This window comes from Orcinus orca, chromosome 6 (assembly GCF_937001465.1).
Source record: "Orcinus orca chromosome 6, mOrcOrc1.1, whole genome shotgun sequence".
Classification (NCBI taxonomy): domain Eukaryota; kingdom Metazoa; phylum Chordata; class Mammalia; order Artiodactyla; family Delphinidae; genus Orcinus; species Orcinus orca.
Genome location: NC_064564.1, coordinates 114,540,052 through 114,557,386, shown reverse-complemented (window position 1 = coordinate 114,557,386; position 17,335 = coordinate 114,540,052). Strand labels below are relative to the sequence as shown.

Below are 17,335 nucleotides of genomic sequence, written 5' to 3'. Positions count from 1 at the left end.
TGACTCCACATGTCACTTCACCCCAAACTGCTGCCCCTCCGCCTGTGTACTCACAGGAAACAGAACCAAGGAGTCGCCTTAGAATCCTCCCCTCTCCTGCATATCCCTTCCAGCCTCCCCATCCAGTCACTAAGACTAGCTGATTCTTTGTTCATGGTCTATAAAATCCTCCCCTCTGCTCCCAGTTTCTCTGCTTAGGATATTGAACAGTCCCCCTGACATCCAGTTCCTGGTGATGCTAAACGTGTCTTAGGTGTGCCACTCCCTTTGCGAACCCTTCAGTGGCTCACTTGTGCCCACCAGAGAGTCTAGACACCTTAACTCGGCATTCAAGGCCCTGGGTGATCAGGCCCGGACCCTCTAGTCCCGTCACCCACCACCACTCATCCCTTGTGCCCTACCCCCACCTTGAGCTCCAGCAGGACTGGTCCCCCTGATTCCTGGGCCTCTCCCTGCCTTTGCATTAGGGGTGGCTGGAATACCTACCCGCTCCCTTCCAGACTAGGAATCTTGAGGCAGCCTGTACATCGTGGCTATAATTCTCTTCTTTCTTGTTCCCCAGCCCCAATCACCATTCCTGGCAAATAGTGTAGGCTTGATGCATGGTTGAATGTTGGAATGAAGTCCGCATGAGTCATTTGTTTGAAGAAAGCAAGTATTTTGTAACTCTTCTCCCTGCCATTTCCTTGCCTCAAATTTCAGTGAGCTTATCCTGAATGCTAACTCAGAGATAACAGTTACGGTGCTAATAGTGTGACTGAGTTGACACGGGAGTGTGTTTCATCTCTCAGTTTTTGGTATCTGCAGAAGACACTTCGCTTTGCTCTAGGACATTAAATACATCCAAACACCATGTTTCTAACAGGAATAGGGGACGTGAACAGAGGGGTCAGAGTTCAATATCTCAGGCAGTTTTCAAACCAAATTTGGTAATGTTGATTTAAAATTTGCTCAGTGAAAAAGCACCCAAGTACAATCATGGAAAATGTTAGAACTGCTTTCTACGTACTGATTTATTGTTGAGAGAATTGTTCACTGAAGTTACATTAATCACAGAGAAAGATTACAAACTCTCCCTTTGTTTTTATTAACAGGATCAATTTGACAACTTAGAAAAACACACACAGTGGGGAATTGATATTCTTGAGAAATACATCAAATTTGTAAAGGAAAGGACAGAGATTGAACTCAGCTATGCAAAGCAACTCAGGTAAGTTGATATTGAGAAAGGTTGTTTGTTAACTGCAGAATGGATGTAAAGATAATTTATATCCTCATTTTATACTATAAATGTATAATCCTTTAAATATTTTCCCTTTTCATGTAAGCTTACATTTCAGTAGAAGCAGTTGTTTTTTTTAATATTGAAAATTATTTTTTAGAGGACAGTAAACATAAACCAAGTTATTGCTTTTAGGCTCTGTTTCTTTTTTTTTTTAATTTTTAAATTTAATTTTATTTATTTTTTTATACAGTAGGTTCTTATTGGTCATCAATTTTATACACATCAGTGTATACATGTCAATCCCAGTCACCCAATTCAGCACACCACCATCCCCACCCCCCCGTGGCTTTCCCCCCTTGGTGTCCATACATTTGTTCTCTACATCTGTGTCTCAACTTCTACCCTGCAGACCAGTTCATCTGTACCACTTTTCTAGGTTCCACATACATGCGTTAATATACGATATTTGTTTTTCTCTTTCTGACTTACTTCACTCTGTATGTCAGTCTCTAGATCCATCCACGTCTCAACAAATGACCCAATTTCATTCCTTTTTATGGCTGAGTAATAGTCCATTGTATATATGTACCACAACTTCTTTATCCATTCGTCTGTCGATGGGCATTTAGGTTGCTTCCATGACCTGGCTATTGTAAATAGGGCTGCAATGAATATTGGGGTGCATGTGTCTTTTTGAATTATGGTTTTCTCAGGGCATATGCCCGGTAGTGGGATTGCTGGATCATATGGTAATTCTATTTTTAGTTTTTTAAGGAACCTCCATACTATTCTCCATAGTGGCTGTATCAATTTACATTCCCACCAACAGTGCAAGAGGGTTCCCTTTTCTGCACACCCTCTCCAGCATTTGTTGTTTGTAGATTTTCTGATGATGCCCATTCTAACTGGTGTGACGTGATACCTCATTGTAGTTTTGATTTGCATTTCTCTAGTAATTAGTGATGTTGAGCAGCTTTTCATGTGCTTCTTGGCCATCTCTATGTCTTCTTTGGAGAAATGTCTGTTTAGGTCTTCTGCCCACTTTTGGATTGGGTTGTTTGTTTTTTTAATATTGAGGTGCATGAGCTGTTTATATATTTTGGAGATTAATCCTTTGTCCGTTGATTCATTTGCAAATATTTTCTCCCATTCTGAGGGTTGTCTTTCCATCTTGTTTATGGTTTCCTTTGCTGTGCAAAAGCTTTTAAGTTTCATTAGGTCTCATTTGTTTATTTTTGTTTTTATTTCCATTATTCTAAGAGGTGGATCAAAAAAGATCTTGCTGTGATTTATGTCAAAGAGTGTTCCTCCTATGTTTTCCTGTAAGAGTTTGATAGTGTCTGGTCTTACATTTAGGTCTCAAATCCATTTTGAGTTTATCTTTGTGTATGGTGTTAGGGAGTGTTCTAATTTCATTCTTTTACATGTAGCTGTCCAGTTTTCCCAGCACCACTTATTGAAGAGACTGTCTTGTCTCCATTGTATATCCTTGCCTCCTTTGTCATAGATTAGTTGACCACAGGTGCATGGGTTTATCTCTGGGCTTTCTATCTTGTTCCATTGATCTATGTTTCTGTTTTTGTGCCAGTACCATATTGTCTTGATTACTGTAGCTTTGTAGTATAGTCTGAAGTCAGGGAGTCTGATTCCTCCAGCTCTGTTTTTTTCCCTCAAGACTGCTTTGGCTATTCGGAATCTTTTGTGTCTCCATACAAATTTTAAGATTTTTTGTTCTAGTTCCATAAAAAATGCCATTGGTAATTTGATAGGGATTGAATTGAATCTGTAGATTGCTTTGGGTAGTATAGTCATTTTCACAATATTGATTCTTCCAAGCCAAGAACATGGTATATCTCTCCATCTGTTAGTATCATCTTTAATTTCTTTCATCAGTGTCTTATAGTTTTCTGCATACAGGTCTTTTGTCTCCCTAGGTAGGTTTATTCCTAGGTATTTTATTCTTTTTGTTGCAGTGGTAAACGGGAGTGTTTCCTTAATTTCTCTTGCAGATTTTTCATCATTAGTGGATAGGAATGCAAGAGATTTCTGTGCATTAATTTTGTATCCTGCAACTTTACCAAATTCATTGATTAGCTCTAGTAGTTTTCTGGTGGCATCTTTAGGATTCTCTATGTATAGTATCATGTCATCTGCAAACAGTGACAGTTTTACTTCTTATTTTCCAATTTGTATTCCTTTTATTTCTTTTTCTTCTCTGATTGCCGTGGCTAGGACTTCCAAAGCTATGTTGAGTAAGAGTGGTAAGAGTGGACATCCTTGTCTCGTTCCTGATCTTAGAGGAAATGCTTTCAGTTTTTCACCATTGAGAATGATGTTTGCTGTGGGTTCGTCGTATATGGCCTTTATTATGTTGAGGTAGGTTCCCTCTATGCCCACTTTCTTGAGAGTTTTTATCATAAATGGGTGTTGAATTTTGTCAGAAGCTTTTTCTTCATCTATTGAGATGATTATATGGTTTTTCTCCTTCAATTTTTTAATATGGTTTATCACATTGATTGATTTGCCTATATTGAAGAATCCTTGCATCCCTGGGATAAGTCCCACTTGATCATGGTGTATGATCCTTTTAATGTGTTGTTGGATTCTGTTTGCTAGTATTTTGTTGAGGATTTTTGCATCTATATTCATAAGTGATATTGGACTGTAATTTTCTTGTTTTGTAGTATCTTTGTCTGGTTTTGGTATCAGGGTGATGGTGACCTCATAGAATGAGTTTGAGAGTGTTCTTCCTCTGCAATTTTTTGGAAGAGCTTGAGAAGGATAGGTGTTAGCTCTTCTCTAAATGTTTGATAGAATTCACTTGTGAAGCCATCTGGTCCTGGACTTTTGTTTGTTGGAAGATTTTTAATGACAGTCTCAATTTCAGTGCTTGTGATAGGTCTGTTTATATTTTCTATTTCTTCCTGGTTCAGTCTCGGAAGGTTGTCCATTTCTAAGAATTTGTCCATTTCGTCCAGGTTGTCCGTTTTGTTGGCATAGAGTTGCTTGTAGTAGTCTCTTATAATCCTTCGTATTTCTGCGGTGTCTGTTGTAACTTCTCCTTTTTCATTTCTAATTGTATTGATTTGAGTCCTCTCCCTCTTTTTCTTGATGAGTCTGGCTAATGGTTTATCAATTTTGTTTATCTTCTCAAAGAACCAGTTTTTAGTTTTATTGATCTTTGCTGTTGTTTTCTTTGTTTCTATTTCATTTATTTCTGCTCTGATCTTTATGATTTCTTTCCTTCTGCTAACTTTGGGTTTTGTTTGTTCTTCTTTCTCTAGTTCCTTTAGGTGTAAGGTTAGATTGTTTATTTGAGATTTTTCTTGTTTCTTGAGGTAGGCTTGTATAGCTATAAACTTCCCTCTTAGAACTGTTTTTGCTGCATCCCACAGGTTTTGGATCATGATGTTTTCATTGTCATTTGTCTCTAGGTATTTTTTGATATCCTCTTTGATTTCTTCAATGATCTCTTGGTTATTTAGTAACGTATTGTTTAGCCTCCATGTGTTTGTGTTTTTTATGTTTTTTTCCCTGCAATTCATTTCTAATCTCATAGCATTGTGGTCAGAAAAGATGCTTGATATGATTTCAATTTTCTTAAATTTACCGAGGCTTGATTTGTGACCCAAGATGTGATCTATCCTGGAGAATGTTCCATGTGCACTTGAGAAGAAAGTGTAATCTGCTGTTTTTGGATGGAATGTCCTATAAATACCAATTAAATCTATCTGGTCTGTTGTGTCATTTAAAGCTTCTGTTTCCCTATTTATTTTCATTTTGGATGATCTGTCCATTGGCGTAAGTGAGGTGTTAAAGTCCCCCACTACTATTGTGTTTCTGTCAATTTCCTCTATAGCTGTTAGCAGTTGCCTTATGTATTGAGGTGCTCCTATGTTGGGTGCATATATATTTATAATTGTTATATCTTCTTCTTGGATTGATCCTTTGATCATTATGTAGTGTCCTTCCTTGTCTCTTGTAACATTCTTTATTTTAAAGTCTATTTTATCTGATATGAGTATTGCTACTCCAGCTTTCTTTTGATTTCCATTTGCATGGAATACCTTTTTCCATCCCCTCACTTTCAGTCTGTATGTGTCCCTAGGTCTGAAGTGGGTCTGTTGTAGACAGCATATATATGGGTCTTATTTTTGTATCCATTCAGCAAGTCAGTGTCTTTTGGCTGGAGCATTTAATCCATTCACATTTAAGGTAATTATCGATATGTATGTTCCTATGACCATTTTCTTAATTGTTTTGGGTTTGTTTTTATAGGTCCTTTTCTTCTCTTGTGTTTCCCACTTAGAGAAGTTCCTTTAGCATTTGTTGTAGAGCTGGTTTGGTGGTGCTGAATTCTCTTAGCTTTTGCTTGTCTGTAAAGCTTTTGATTTCTCCATCGAATCTGAATGAGATCCTTGCTGGGTAGAGTAATCTTGGTTTTAGGTTCTTCCCTTTCATCACTTGAAGTATATAATGCCACTCCTTTCTGGCTTGTAGAGTTTCTGCTGAGAAATCAGCTGTTAACCTTATGGGAGTTCCCTTGTATGTTATTTGTCGTTTTTCCCTTGCTGCTTTCAATAATTTTTCTTTGTCTTTAATTTTTTCCAATTTGATTACTATGTGTCTCGGCGTGTTTCTCCTTGGGTTTATCCTGTATGGGACTCGCTGTGTTTCCTGGACTTGGGTGGCTATTTCCTTTCCCATGTTAGGGATGTTTTCGACTATAATCTCTTCAAATATTTTCTCTGGTCCTTTCTCTCTCTCTCCTTCTGGGACCCCTGTAATGCGAATGTTGTTGCGTTTAATGTTGTCCCAGAGGTCTCTTAGGCTGTCTTCATTTCTTTTCATTCTCTTTTCTTTATTCTGTTCTGCAGCAGTGAATTCCACCATTCTGTCTTCCAGGTCACTTCTCCGTTCTTCTGCCTCAGTTATTCTGCTATTGATTCCTTCTAGTGTAGTTTTCATTTCAGTTATTGTATTGTTCATCTCTGTTTGTTCTTTGATTCTTCTAGGTCTTTGTTATACATTTCTTTTTTGTTGTTGTTGTTATACATTTCTTGCATCTTCTCCATCTTTACCTCCATTCTTTTTCCGAGGTCCTGGATCATCTTCACTGTCATTATTCTGAATTCTTTTTCTGGAGGGTTGCCTATCTCCACTTCATTTAGTTGTTTTTCTGAGGTTTTATCTTGTTCCTTCATCTGGTACATAGCCCTCTGCCTTTTCATCTTGTCTGTCTTTCTGTGAATGTGGTTTTTGTTCCACAGGCTGCAGGATGTAGTTCTTCTTGCTTCTGCTGTCTGCCCTCTAGGCTCTGTTTCTTAAAAGGATTCTGCTGAATTTTGGAGCACCATTTTTTTTTTCCCCAGAAAACTGTTTTGAAATATAATATATATACAGAAAAGTGCACAGATCATAAATGTAAAGCCCCGGAAATTTTCAGAGTGAATACCACTATGTGACCAGCACCCAGGTCAAGAAACAGGAAATTCCCAGCCTCAGAGGCCCCCCATCGCCCCAGCCCTTTCTGGTTCATCCCCCTCCTCCGCATGGTTGACCACTTTCCTGATCTCTGACAGCTTGGATTAGTCATGCTTATTTTTGAACCTTATGCAAATGTAATCATTTATTATGCACTGTTTGTATTTGGCTTCCTTTGTTCCTCATTATGTCTATGAGATTCATTTGTGTTGTTGCATGGGGTGGTGCTTTTCTTTTGATTGGTGTTTAGTATTTTGGTATATGGATGTATCACCATTTGTCCAGTCTACTGTCACTAGGCTATTGCTTGTTTCCAATTTGGGGATATAAAGTATATACCCAGGAGTGGAATTCCTGGGTCATAGGCTTTGTGTATGTTTAGCTTTAGTAGATGGAGTCAAACAATTTTCCAGACAGTTTGTCTGATTCACGATCCCTCCAGCAGCACGTGAGAGGTCCTGTGGAGGCCCTTCTTATAACAATTTAACAATGATGAAATTATCCAAGAAAGTTGTGTTTTTATGTAAAATGTTTAAAAGTGGCTGGTAAGCTTGAACTTGAAGTGGCAAAATCTTTAATGATTTCTTTTTTTTTTAATTTATTTATTTATTTGTGTATTTATTCATTTTTGGTTGCATTGGGTCTTCGTTGCAGTGCGTGGGCTTCTCACTGTAGTGTCTTCTCTTGTTGAGGAACACAGGCTATAGGCACACAGGCTCTAGAGCGCAGTTGCTCTGCGGCATGTGGGATCTTCCCGGACCGGGGCTCGAACCTGTGTCCCCTGCATTGGCAGGTGGATTCTTAACCACTGTACCACCAGGGAAGTCCCTTCAATGATTTCTTGCACAGATTGTGAAAGGTCTAGATGACTTTTGGTTTAGAAATATTTCATTTTAATCCAAAGAGCATCTGGATAAGGTGTATGTCACGTATCTTTGAAAGAACGTGGCTTCTCAGAGGGCTGTTGTTGTTGTTTGTAAATAAGCACCTAAGTGGTAGTACCTGTGGTATACTTTTATGGATGATAAGTTTTGTTTCCATTGAGTAAATAAAATGTAAAACAGATTGCTCAATGAAATAATTTTTATAAATAATTTATTTAATGTATTTAATAATAAATAAATTTATTTAAGAATAATTTAATAATAAATAAATTATTCTTAAATTTACTTAATAAGAATTTAATAAGTAAATTTATTTTTATAAATAAATTTTATTCCAGATGAATTTCTGGCGCCCTGTATGTGTATCAGCCTCATTAGCGCTTTAAGGCTTTTAAAACTGGAAGTGTGAATGGAGAATGAGCTGCTTTGTGTTGATTATTGAGACGTTGCGCTGTCATAAAATGTTGTCTCTCATGTGGAAATGGGTTACCTAACAGCTTTAGGCGAAGTAAGGTCTCATCTAATGGATTTCCCTACATTTGTTGTATTCTTTTTCTCTTAGCCTATTCTCTTCTTTCCTGGTGCCTTATCCACTGTCTTGTTTTGCTTTGGAGGTTTGTCATGGGATGTCATTAAGTCAGTTCTCAGCAAATTTCTCCATCAGTTCTATGTCATGAAGGGAAGGTGCTTTCTTTTTCCCTCTGGGAAGCACCTGGCTCCCTGCCCTTTCTCATCCCCCTCTGTGAGGGAAGTGCTGATTTAGGTAACAAAATTGGAGGCTATTGGAAAAGACTCCAAATCCCAATAATAGGTTTGGGATAACATTTAATAGCTCTCCATCGACCGTTTTACCCTGTTCTGGATCATGTTTCATGACTTGAAATAGAGTAGCGGTATTACTGCTATGATGGTAATCTCTTAGGAAGTCCTTTTCCTGAGATTTAAATGTTAACATTTGTTTCATCACATCCCTGCAAAGTATCTAAATTTGTGCTTATTGGGAGAAGTTGATAAAAAAAGATTATGAGTAATTCAAGACAATTCAAGACAATTGCTAATCCTTTGGAGGTGTTTTCTAATCCTTTGGACTGAGATCTGGGCCGGGCCCTTGAGGCTGATGAGTAATCATACTACCTGCCCTTTGTTGGTTTGCTTTCCCACCTGCCTGCGTCTTTCATAGCTTCTCTTTCCACAAACCCCAACACCTCCCTTCCCATCCTCACCACTTGCTTCCTACTTCACTGAGAAAATTGAAGCAGATAGAGGAAAACACCCTCAGGCTCTCAGGCCCTGTAACCCATCTGTCGGCATCTGTTCCCACACCTGGATGCCCCCTCCCTCTGATGCTCCTGGCTGAATCCAAGCCCTCCTCTTGCACACTAGATCTTCCCCCATCTCTCCGACTCTGGAGCTCTGTCCCCACTAGTTTTCCTCTGTCTCCTATGTTATCAAGGCTTTACTTTCTACTGGATTATTCCCATGGTCACAAAAATGTACCACTGTCTCCCATCATTAAAAAACAAACAAGAAAACAAAACTTCTCTTGAGCTCACTTCCCCCACCAGCTGCCACCATTTCTTTGCCTTCCTTTGCAGCAAACCTTCCCAACAATGTCTCTCCAGTTCCCCTCCTCTCCCTATTTAGCTCACCTGCACCTGTGCACCAGAACAGCTCCTCGGGGCACCAGTGACCTTCATCCTGTCCCACCCAGTCGCCTGTCCTCAGTCCTCACCACCCTTGACCCCTCAGCGTCTTTGAAGGGGTGGGTGCTCCCTCCTTGAAACACTTTTCTTGCTTGGCCTCTGAAACCCCAGTCTCTTGGCTTCATTCCTATCTCACCAGAAGCTCTTCAGAAGCCCTGCTCAACCCCCTTCGCGGTTCCTCCTTTCCTTCTGCCACTTCACCCCGATGTGCCCTGGCGCCCAGTCCTCCGTCATCTTCCCTTCTCTATTTATACTCTCCTGGTGATGGCTTTAAGTACGATCTCTACGGCAACAGATGTCTCCAAGCTTGATCTCTGTCCTGAACTCCAGAAACAGGTTACTCAGAATCTCCATTTGGATGTCTGAAACAGAATATCCACTCAAAGTCTGCATTTCCGGGGCTTTCCTGGTGGCGCAGTGGTTGTGAGTCCACCTGCCAATGCAGGGGACATGGGTTCAAGCCCTGGTCCAGGAAGATCCCACATGCCGTGGAGCAGTTGAGCCTGTGCGCCACGACTACTGAGCCTGCATGCTACAATTACTGAAGCCTGCGTGCCTAGAGCCCGTGCTCCACAACAAGAGAAGCCACCGCAATAAGAAGCCCGTGCACGGCAACGAAGAGTAGCCCCCACTCGCCGCAGCTAGAGAAAGCCTGCATGCAGCAACGAAGACCCCACGCAGCCAAAAAACAAACACAAAAATCCCAACAAAATCTGCATCTCCGCAGCCCGGCTCCCCGCGGCTCCCCGGCTCGGCTCGAGGGCAGCTGCATCCTTCCTTGCTTGGGTCAAAAACTCCAGAGTCATCTTTGGCTTTTGTCTTTCTCCCACACTCCCCCGCCCCCATCGGGAAGTCCTGGTACCTCTGCTTTCCAGATTGATCCAGGATCCCTGCCCTTCTCAGCACCTCCACTGCTGGCACTGTGGTCCAAGCCCCCATCACCTCTTACCTGGCTTACTATGAATCTTCTAACTGGTTTCTTATTCCTCCCTTATTTCCTACTGTCCGTCTTTTCCACAAGACAGCCAGATCACAGCACTCCTCATTCAAAACACCAACGTCTCCCCATTTCCCTCGAAGTAAATCGAATATCCTTACAGTGGATGTCCTATAAAGCCCTTCGTGAACGGGTCTCTCTACCTCTCAGACACTACCTCTTTCTCTCTCTCCCTTCGTATCTCTGCTCTAACAGAATTGGCCTCCGTGCTGTATCTTGTACATGCCAGACATGCTGTCACCCCAGGGATGCTGCATTGGCCTTTCATATAGATGTTGTCACCTAGAGGTCCATCCTCCAGGGTCCACGTGGCCAACTCCCTCACCTCCTTCAAGTCTTTGCTCAGATGTCACCTCCTCAGTAAGGGCCTCCCTGCCTCCCTGCTGGACTTTTTGGTTTTTCCAAAGCGCTGATAACTTTCTAACATTATGTAATTTTCTTACATATTGTGTTGTTCATTGTCTTCTGCTCCCTCCCTGCTAGAATATAAGCCTCCCAAGGGCAGAGGGCTCTTTGCGTTGTGTTCACTAATGAATCCCTGTAGTATGGAACAGTGCATAAAATAGGTGCTTAGTAAATAGCTGTAGAAAGAGTGAATCAACAGGGAACAGGTCTACAATATTTGGTCAGCACTGCTTCAAGGAGAATTATGTGCCTGCACAGGCCTATGGGAGCTGATGAAGGTTTAAAAACAAACAGAACAACTAATAATGTGTCAACAGAGTTGGGGGCGGGGGAGACTCTAGTGAATGAGACTAAGGAAGTGCCTGAGCCTGAGGGACTCACCTTCTCACTATGGAAAAAAGACTGCATGCAAATAAGCAAGGCAGTAAATCATTTAAAGATAGCGTTTAAGTAATAAATAAAGTTTAATAACGATAGCAAATAAGTAAAACCAGTGATGCATTAGAAGATGATGGGGGGGGCAAGGCTTACTTAGCCTGACTGGCCAGGGAAATCCATTGCTTGAGAACTGACAGACAAGGAGAAAGCAGGCATGCAAAGATCTGAGAGCAGTTCTTCCAGGCCAAGGAATCAGCGAGTGCAAAGGTCCTGAGGTGGGGACATGTTCAAGGAATGGAAAGACCAGTGTGACTGGAGCATATTCAACAAAGACTTGCTTAAAACATCAATATGATGTTGAAAAACCATCATGGTCTCTTTGGGGAGTTGTCTGTCGTTAAATAATTTCTTTTCTGCATTAGAGGAAAAAAGACTCTAACTTATTTTAGACATGGAAGATGATAATTAGGGCTTTGATTTCTGTAGGTCAGTGGTTAACAAACTACTGGCCATAGTCATGGCCAAACCCATCACTGCCTGGTTTTGTACACAAAGCTTTACTGGAATACAGGTGCGTCCATTCATCTGTGTATTGTCCGTGGCTGCTTTTGCAGCCCCGTGACCCTGGGGCTGCAGGTCTAATATATTTACTGTCTGGCCCTTTATAAATTTGCTTTTATGTATAAGCATATACATATATACATGCTTATATATAAGTTTGCTGACCCCTGCTATAGTTATTATCCGTTCAAGGCAGCATAGGGTCAAATTCTTAATATAATCTTTTTTTTTTATAAAAACATTTATTTATTTTATTTATTTTTGGCTGCATTGGGTCTTAGTTGCAGCACGCAGGATCTTCGTTGAGGCACGCGGGATCTTTCATTGTGGTGTGTGGGCTTCTCTCTAGTTGTGACGTGTGGGTTTTCTCTTCTCTAGTTGTGGCGCTCAGGCTCCAGGGCGCGTGTAATCTGTAGTTGTGGTGCGCAGGTTCTAGAGCACGTGGGCTCTGTAGTTTGGGCTCACGGGCTCTAGTTGAGGTGCATGAGCTCAGTAGTTGTGGCACCGGAGCTTAGTTGCCCCGTGGCCTGTGGGATCTTAGTTCCCTGACCAGGGATTGAACCCACGTTCCCTGCATTGGAAGGCAGATTCTTTACCACTGGACCACCAGGAAAGTCCCAAGTTCTTAATATAATCTTTTTTAAAATTTTTATTTTCTATTTATGGCTGCATTGGGTCTTCGTTGCTGCGTGCGGGCTTTCTCTAGTTGTGGTGAGTGGGGGCTACTCTTCATTGCGGTGCATGGGCTTCTCATTGTGGTGGCTTCTCTTGTTGTGGAGCATGGGCTCTAGGTTCGCGGGCTTCAGTAGTTGTGGCTCACGGGCTCTAGAGCGCAAGCTCAGTAGTTGTGGCGCACAGGCTTAATTGCTCCATGGCATGTGGGATCTTCCCGGACCAGGGCTTGAACCCATGTCCCCTACATTGGCAGGTGGCTTCTTAACCACTGTGCCACCAGGGAAGTCCCCTTAATATAATCTTAAAACATCTTACATGACCTATATAAGAGAACCAACTATTGATTGCCCCTTAGCAACTGTTTCTTTAAAAATAAACAAAAAGGACTTCCCTAGTGGCACAGTGGCTAAAAATATGCCTGCCAATGCAGGGGACATGAGTTCGATCCCTGGTCCGGGAAGATCCCACATGCCTCAGAGCAGCTAAGCCCGTGCACCACAACTACTGAGCCCACTCACCACAACTGCTGAAGGCCATGCACCCTAGAGCCTGTGCTCTGCAACAAGAGAAGCCACCGCAATGAGAAGCCCGCACACTGCAAGGAACAGTAGCCCCCGCTCACTGCAACTACAGAAAGCCTGCCCTCAGCAACAAAGACCCAACGCAGCCAAAACAAACTAAATTATTTGTTATGACCAGGTAATGAATTCATATGATTAAAACTTCTAAAGGTACAAAATGGTTTACAGTGGAGTGTCCCTTCTCTTACCCCTGTTCCCAGGGACAATAAATGTTATCTGTCTCTTACGTATCCTTCCAGAGAGATATTATGGATACACAGGCAAGGAAGTGTGTTTTCTTCCTTGCTTCCCCAGCAGTTCAGTGTGCCCTTGCCTTTCTGCATCCTGGAAATTATTCCGAGAGTTCATTTTTACTATTTACAACTATACAGTGTTGCATTGAATTGGTGGATATGTTGTTTCCAGTTGTTTGCAACTCTGAACAAAGTTGCACTGGATAACCTTGCATGATACACTTGGGCAAGCATATCTAGAGAATAAGTTCCTAAAAGTAGCACTTTGGTTCTGGTAGAATTTGCCAAGTTGCCCTTCTCGGAGGCTGTGACCCTTATCACCACTTCAGAGTTCGTGGCGGTGCTACTCGCCTTGACCCTCAATGCTTCTTGTTACCCATCTTTTTTATCTTTGCCGATTTGATAAGTAAAAATTGCTACGTCTGAAAGGTAATTTGTCTCTTAGCATGAATGAGGTTGAGTATGTTTTTATACATTTGAGCCGTTTGTACTTTCTTCTTGATGAACCATTCTTGTCCTGGTCAATTTTTTTTTTTTTAAATTGGATCTCATTGTAAATGAAAGGTAACTGTGTAAAAGTCATTTTATAAAATATGTTGCATATTGTATATGCAAGGTATTAAATTTAAATTTACTTGAACAATTAAAAAGATTTTATTAATGTGAAACTGAAGGATTTAGCAAACTTGAAATATTAAACAAATTCTTATAAGATTTAGCAAAAAGATTATGAAAAATGTGTAGGGTGTCATTCCTGTTTTTTGTTTGTTTTTGTTTTTGCTTTAACTCATGTTGTAATTTTAAACAGGCTCAATTGACTCACTGCTAGGAAACATAAAGAAAATAGTATCTACCTGTTTTACTTCCTCTCCTAATTGAGTTATATAATTTAGTCTGTAACATGAGTCTCACAGTTAATTTGTCTTAATTATAGATTTATGCTCATCACCATTCCTTCTACCACAGCCTCTCTACTTGTTTGTTGGCCTCAAGAAAAATAGGGTTATCTTCCCCCTATAGGAGCCTGTGGCATAATCCTTCAGTTCTTTCTTGTTTGAGAATGCCACTATCCAGTCACCCCTCAGAATCCGTGGGGGATTGGTTCCAGGAATACCACCCCCTGCCCCCGCCCGCCTCGGATACCAAAATCTGAAGATGCTCAGGTCCCTTATATAACATGGCATAGTATTTGTGTATAATCTACACACATCCTTCTGTATACTTTAAAGCATCTCTTGATTACTTATAATACCTAATACAATGTAAATGCTGTGTAAACAGTTGCCATCATGAAGTAATTCATGTGTTGCTTTTCGGAACTTTCTGGAATTTTCCCCCCAATATTTTTGATCACAGTTGGTTGACTCTGTGGATGTAGACCCCACAGATGTGGAGGGTCGACTGCACTTAACAACAATTTGACTTGATTATTCTCTGGTCATACTTTTCTCTCCAAACTTTGCTGCTGCATTGTCTTCTGGTTGAAAAGTCTGGGGCCAGCCAAATTTTTATTCTTTGTAGGTGACTTGCTTTTTTGACTCTGTATGTGAAGAATTTTTTGTTCCACTTTAGCAGTTTGATAACCTTACCAAGCAATGCCTTGTGGTTGATCACTCTTTGTCAATTTCCCTTTCATATAAAAAGTCAATAATTTATTTCAGGGGAACTTTCTTCAATTATATCTGAATTTTTTTCTATTCTACTTATTGGGTCATATGCTTCAGAGATCCATTTTCCTTATGTTACAGCATCTTGTTCTTCAGATCTTTTTTCTTTTTCTGATTATGAGAGTTACTTTCCACGTTATGATTGTCTTAAAACTTTCCTCTCTTAAATTTGATATCCAGCCTAATTTATTTATTAGCTCTGGAGTTGTGTGTTTTCGTTCCTAGTTCATTTCCTTAGCTTTGCAGCCTCCCAGTTTCATCCCATTCTGTTTTGTCCTGTAGGCTGGGGATTCTTGCTTTATTGGCTTTGTGGTTTTATTAAATTTGTTTATCGTGTCAAATATTCTGGAGGAGTTAGGATTTGCTTCATTTCCTTGTATGTTTTCTTCCAGATTGGGTTTTTCTCTGTCATTTTCTTCCTTCCTTTTCTTCTTCTTTTTTGTTTTTATTTTTTTTAATTTTTGGCCACGTTGGGTCTTCGTTGCTGTGCGCAGGCTTTCTCTAGTTGCAGTGGGTGGGGGCTACTCTTCGTTGCGGTGCGTGGGCTTCTCATTGCAGTGGCTTCTCATTGCAGTGGCTTCTCTTGTTGCAGAGCGCGGGCTCAGTAGTTGTGGCGCGCGGGTTTTGTTTCTCCGCAGCATGTGGGATCTTCTCGGACCAGGGATCGAACCTGTGTCCCCTGCATTAACAGGCGGATTCTTAAGCACTGCGCCACCGGGGAAGTCCCTTCCTTTTCTTCTGTATTACATACTACATCCCTTCACCTTGCTTATATTTAATACAGGCAGTTTAGTGAAGTGGTTACAAGTAACAGACTCTAAGAGTCCCAATGCCTGGGATGTTCTTCCGCTTAATAGTAATATGATTTGGGACAAATTACTCTCTGTGCTTTGTCTTTTTCAACTGTAATATGTGAATAATAATAATGATGATAATTCTCACCTTATAAGGCTCTTGAGGGGACTTAATGAGATAAAACATGTAAACGTCTTAGGTTGATGCCTAAGCATGTTTTTGTTATTAACACAAACAACACCAGTGCCCCTCTTTGATCTGATAGAATGTGAATAATCACTGCTGTGCTTCCGGTGCCATTGGTCTTTCCCTCTGAGCTCCCTTATAGGGTAAGCGTGGAGGAAAGTGTTACCAAACCAGGTTCGTTTGCCGACATGCAACAAGCCAAACACTGAGACGCCGAGGTTTGCAGGAGGGAAAGGGTTTATTCACAAGGCAGCCAAGCGAGGAGATAGGAGAACAAGTCTCAGATCCACCTCCCTGAAGGTGAGAGGCTTGGGATATTTATGGGATAAAGAAGCAGGGTAGTCTTAGGCGTGGGGAAAGGTGATTGCAGGTAGGGCAAAGGTGAGGTAATTAGTGTTCTGTGCAGGCGTATCTGAGTTACTTGCTCCTTCCTGGGATGCATGTTCAAAAATGGAGGCGCCTAGCATGATCTGACGGTGGGGTTTTTGGCCCTCTGGTGTCAAAATGTCATTTACCAGACACCTGTGCAGGCCCTGTTTTAGGGAGTCCCGACCAGTCTTAGCTGGCTTGAGCTTGAGCTAGACACAGCTAGCTCTAAGTTCCTGGAAAACAACCCAGGCAAACATCTTACTGTGTCGGCTGTGTGATGCTTGGAGGACAGCTAAGCCTTTTGTAGCAACAGTTACAGCATCGGCTCGATCGGTGAAGGCAGGTTACACGTGAAGGGGTTTTTAATAAACTGGAAGGCAAGCTCAAGAATTTCTGTTCTTCACCAGTTTTTATTAACCCCATGGGGCATGGTCTCAAAAGCACTTGTTTCTGTACATCTTGTCTTTGAGGCTCTGAGTTTTGTTGTCTGTTCTGAAACTTTGTTAGAGGTTCTGTTTTAGCATTCACTCCATTAGGTCAAAGGCGTTCACCCCTATTCCTTGGGAATCCCTAGGTTTTGTGGTAATCTTCCCCAGGCATTCAGCCTGCAGCCCTGGAAAGTAGAGACCCAGGTGGCCAGCCCCAGCTCCTGCCAAGTCCTGGCATCCGGGTGGCCAGCCTGCATGTCTTCCTCTCAGATCTTTTCTGTCACTGTCCCCTGAGTGCTTACTCACCCCTCAGTTTACTTCTGTCTGAATCGGTTTTCAGGGTTCTGTGGACTTGTTTCCCTCCCTGTGACTGTGAGGGTGGGGTCAAGCATCTGTTCTACACTGTTCCAGAATTTTCTGTCCCTCACGCTGGTCACCACTCCTCAGAGTGTGTAGACTGAGGTGACGTGCCTTTCTTCATTGGTTTATTTTCTGCTGTTGAAAATTTCCTGGCTTTTATTTTGCCTCTTGTTGGAAAAGCGCAGTTCTCTGATCAGATTTTATTGTGCCATCTTTATCTGGCAATCTGTGGTGAGCTTTTAAAATATAAAAGACAGATTAAAAAAAAAACCAACAACACAAAACATTCCTGTGTCCAGCCTTGGACCTTCCATTTCAGAGGGTCTGGAATAAGGCCCAAGTTTTTCCGTTTTAGAAGTCTCACCGCAGTTCTTAGGACCAACCAAATTTAAATCCAGTATCTT

The 17,335-nt window shown here is 41.4% G+C and overlaps 1 protein-coding gene across 16 annotated transcripts in view; it reads left to right on the top strand.

Moving 5' to 3' along the window:
* The window catches only part of FNBP1 (formin binding protein 1), a 140,593-nt gene that overhangs the window by 41,882 nt on the left and 81,376 nt on the right, over window positions 1-17,335 (top strand). For 15 of the 16 annotated variants that reach the window (XM_049711620.1, XM_049711624.1, XM_049711623.1 and 12 more), the window contains exon 2: window positions 1,095-1,210. The exons of the other annotated variant lie outside the window; for it this stretch is intronic. In XM_049711620.1, the coding sequence (XP_049567577.1) occupies window positions 1,095-1,210 (116 nt within the window). The remainder of the gene's footprint in view (window positions 1-1,094; window positions 1,211-17,335) is intronic. 16 annotated transcript variants of the gene reach the window in all.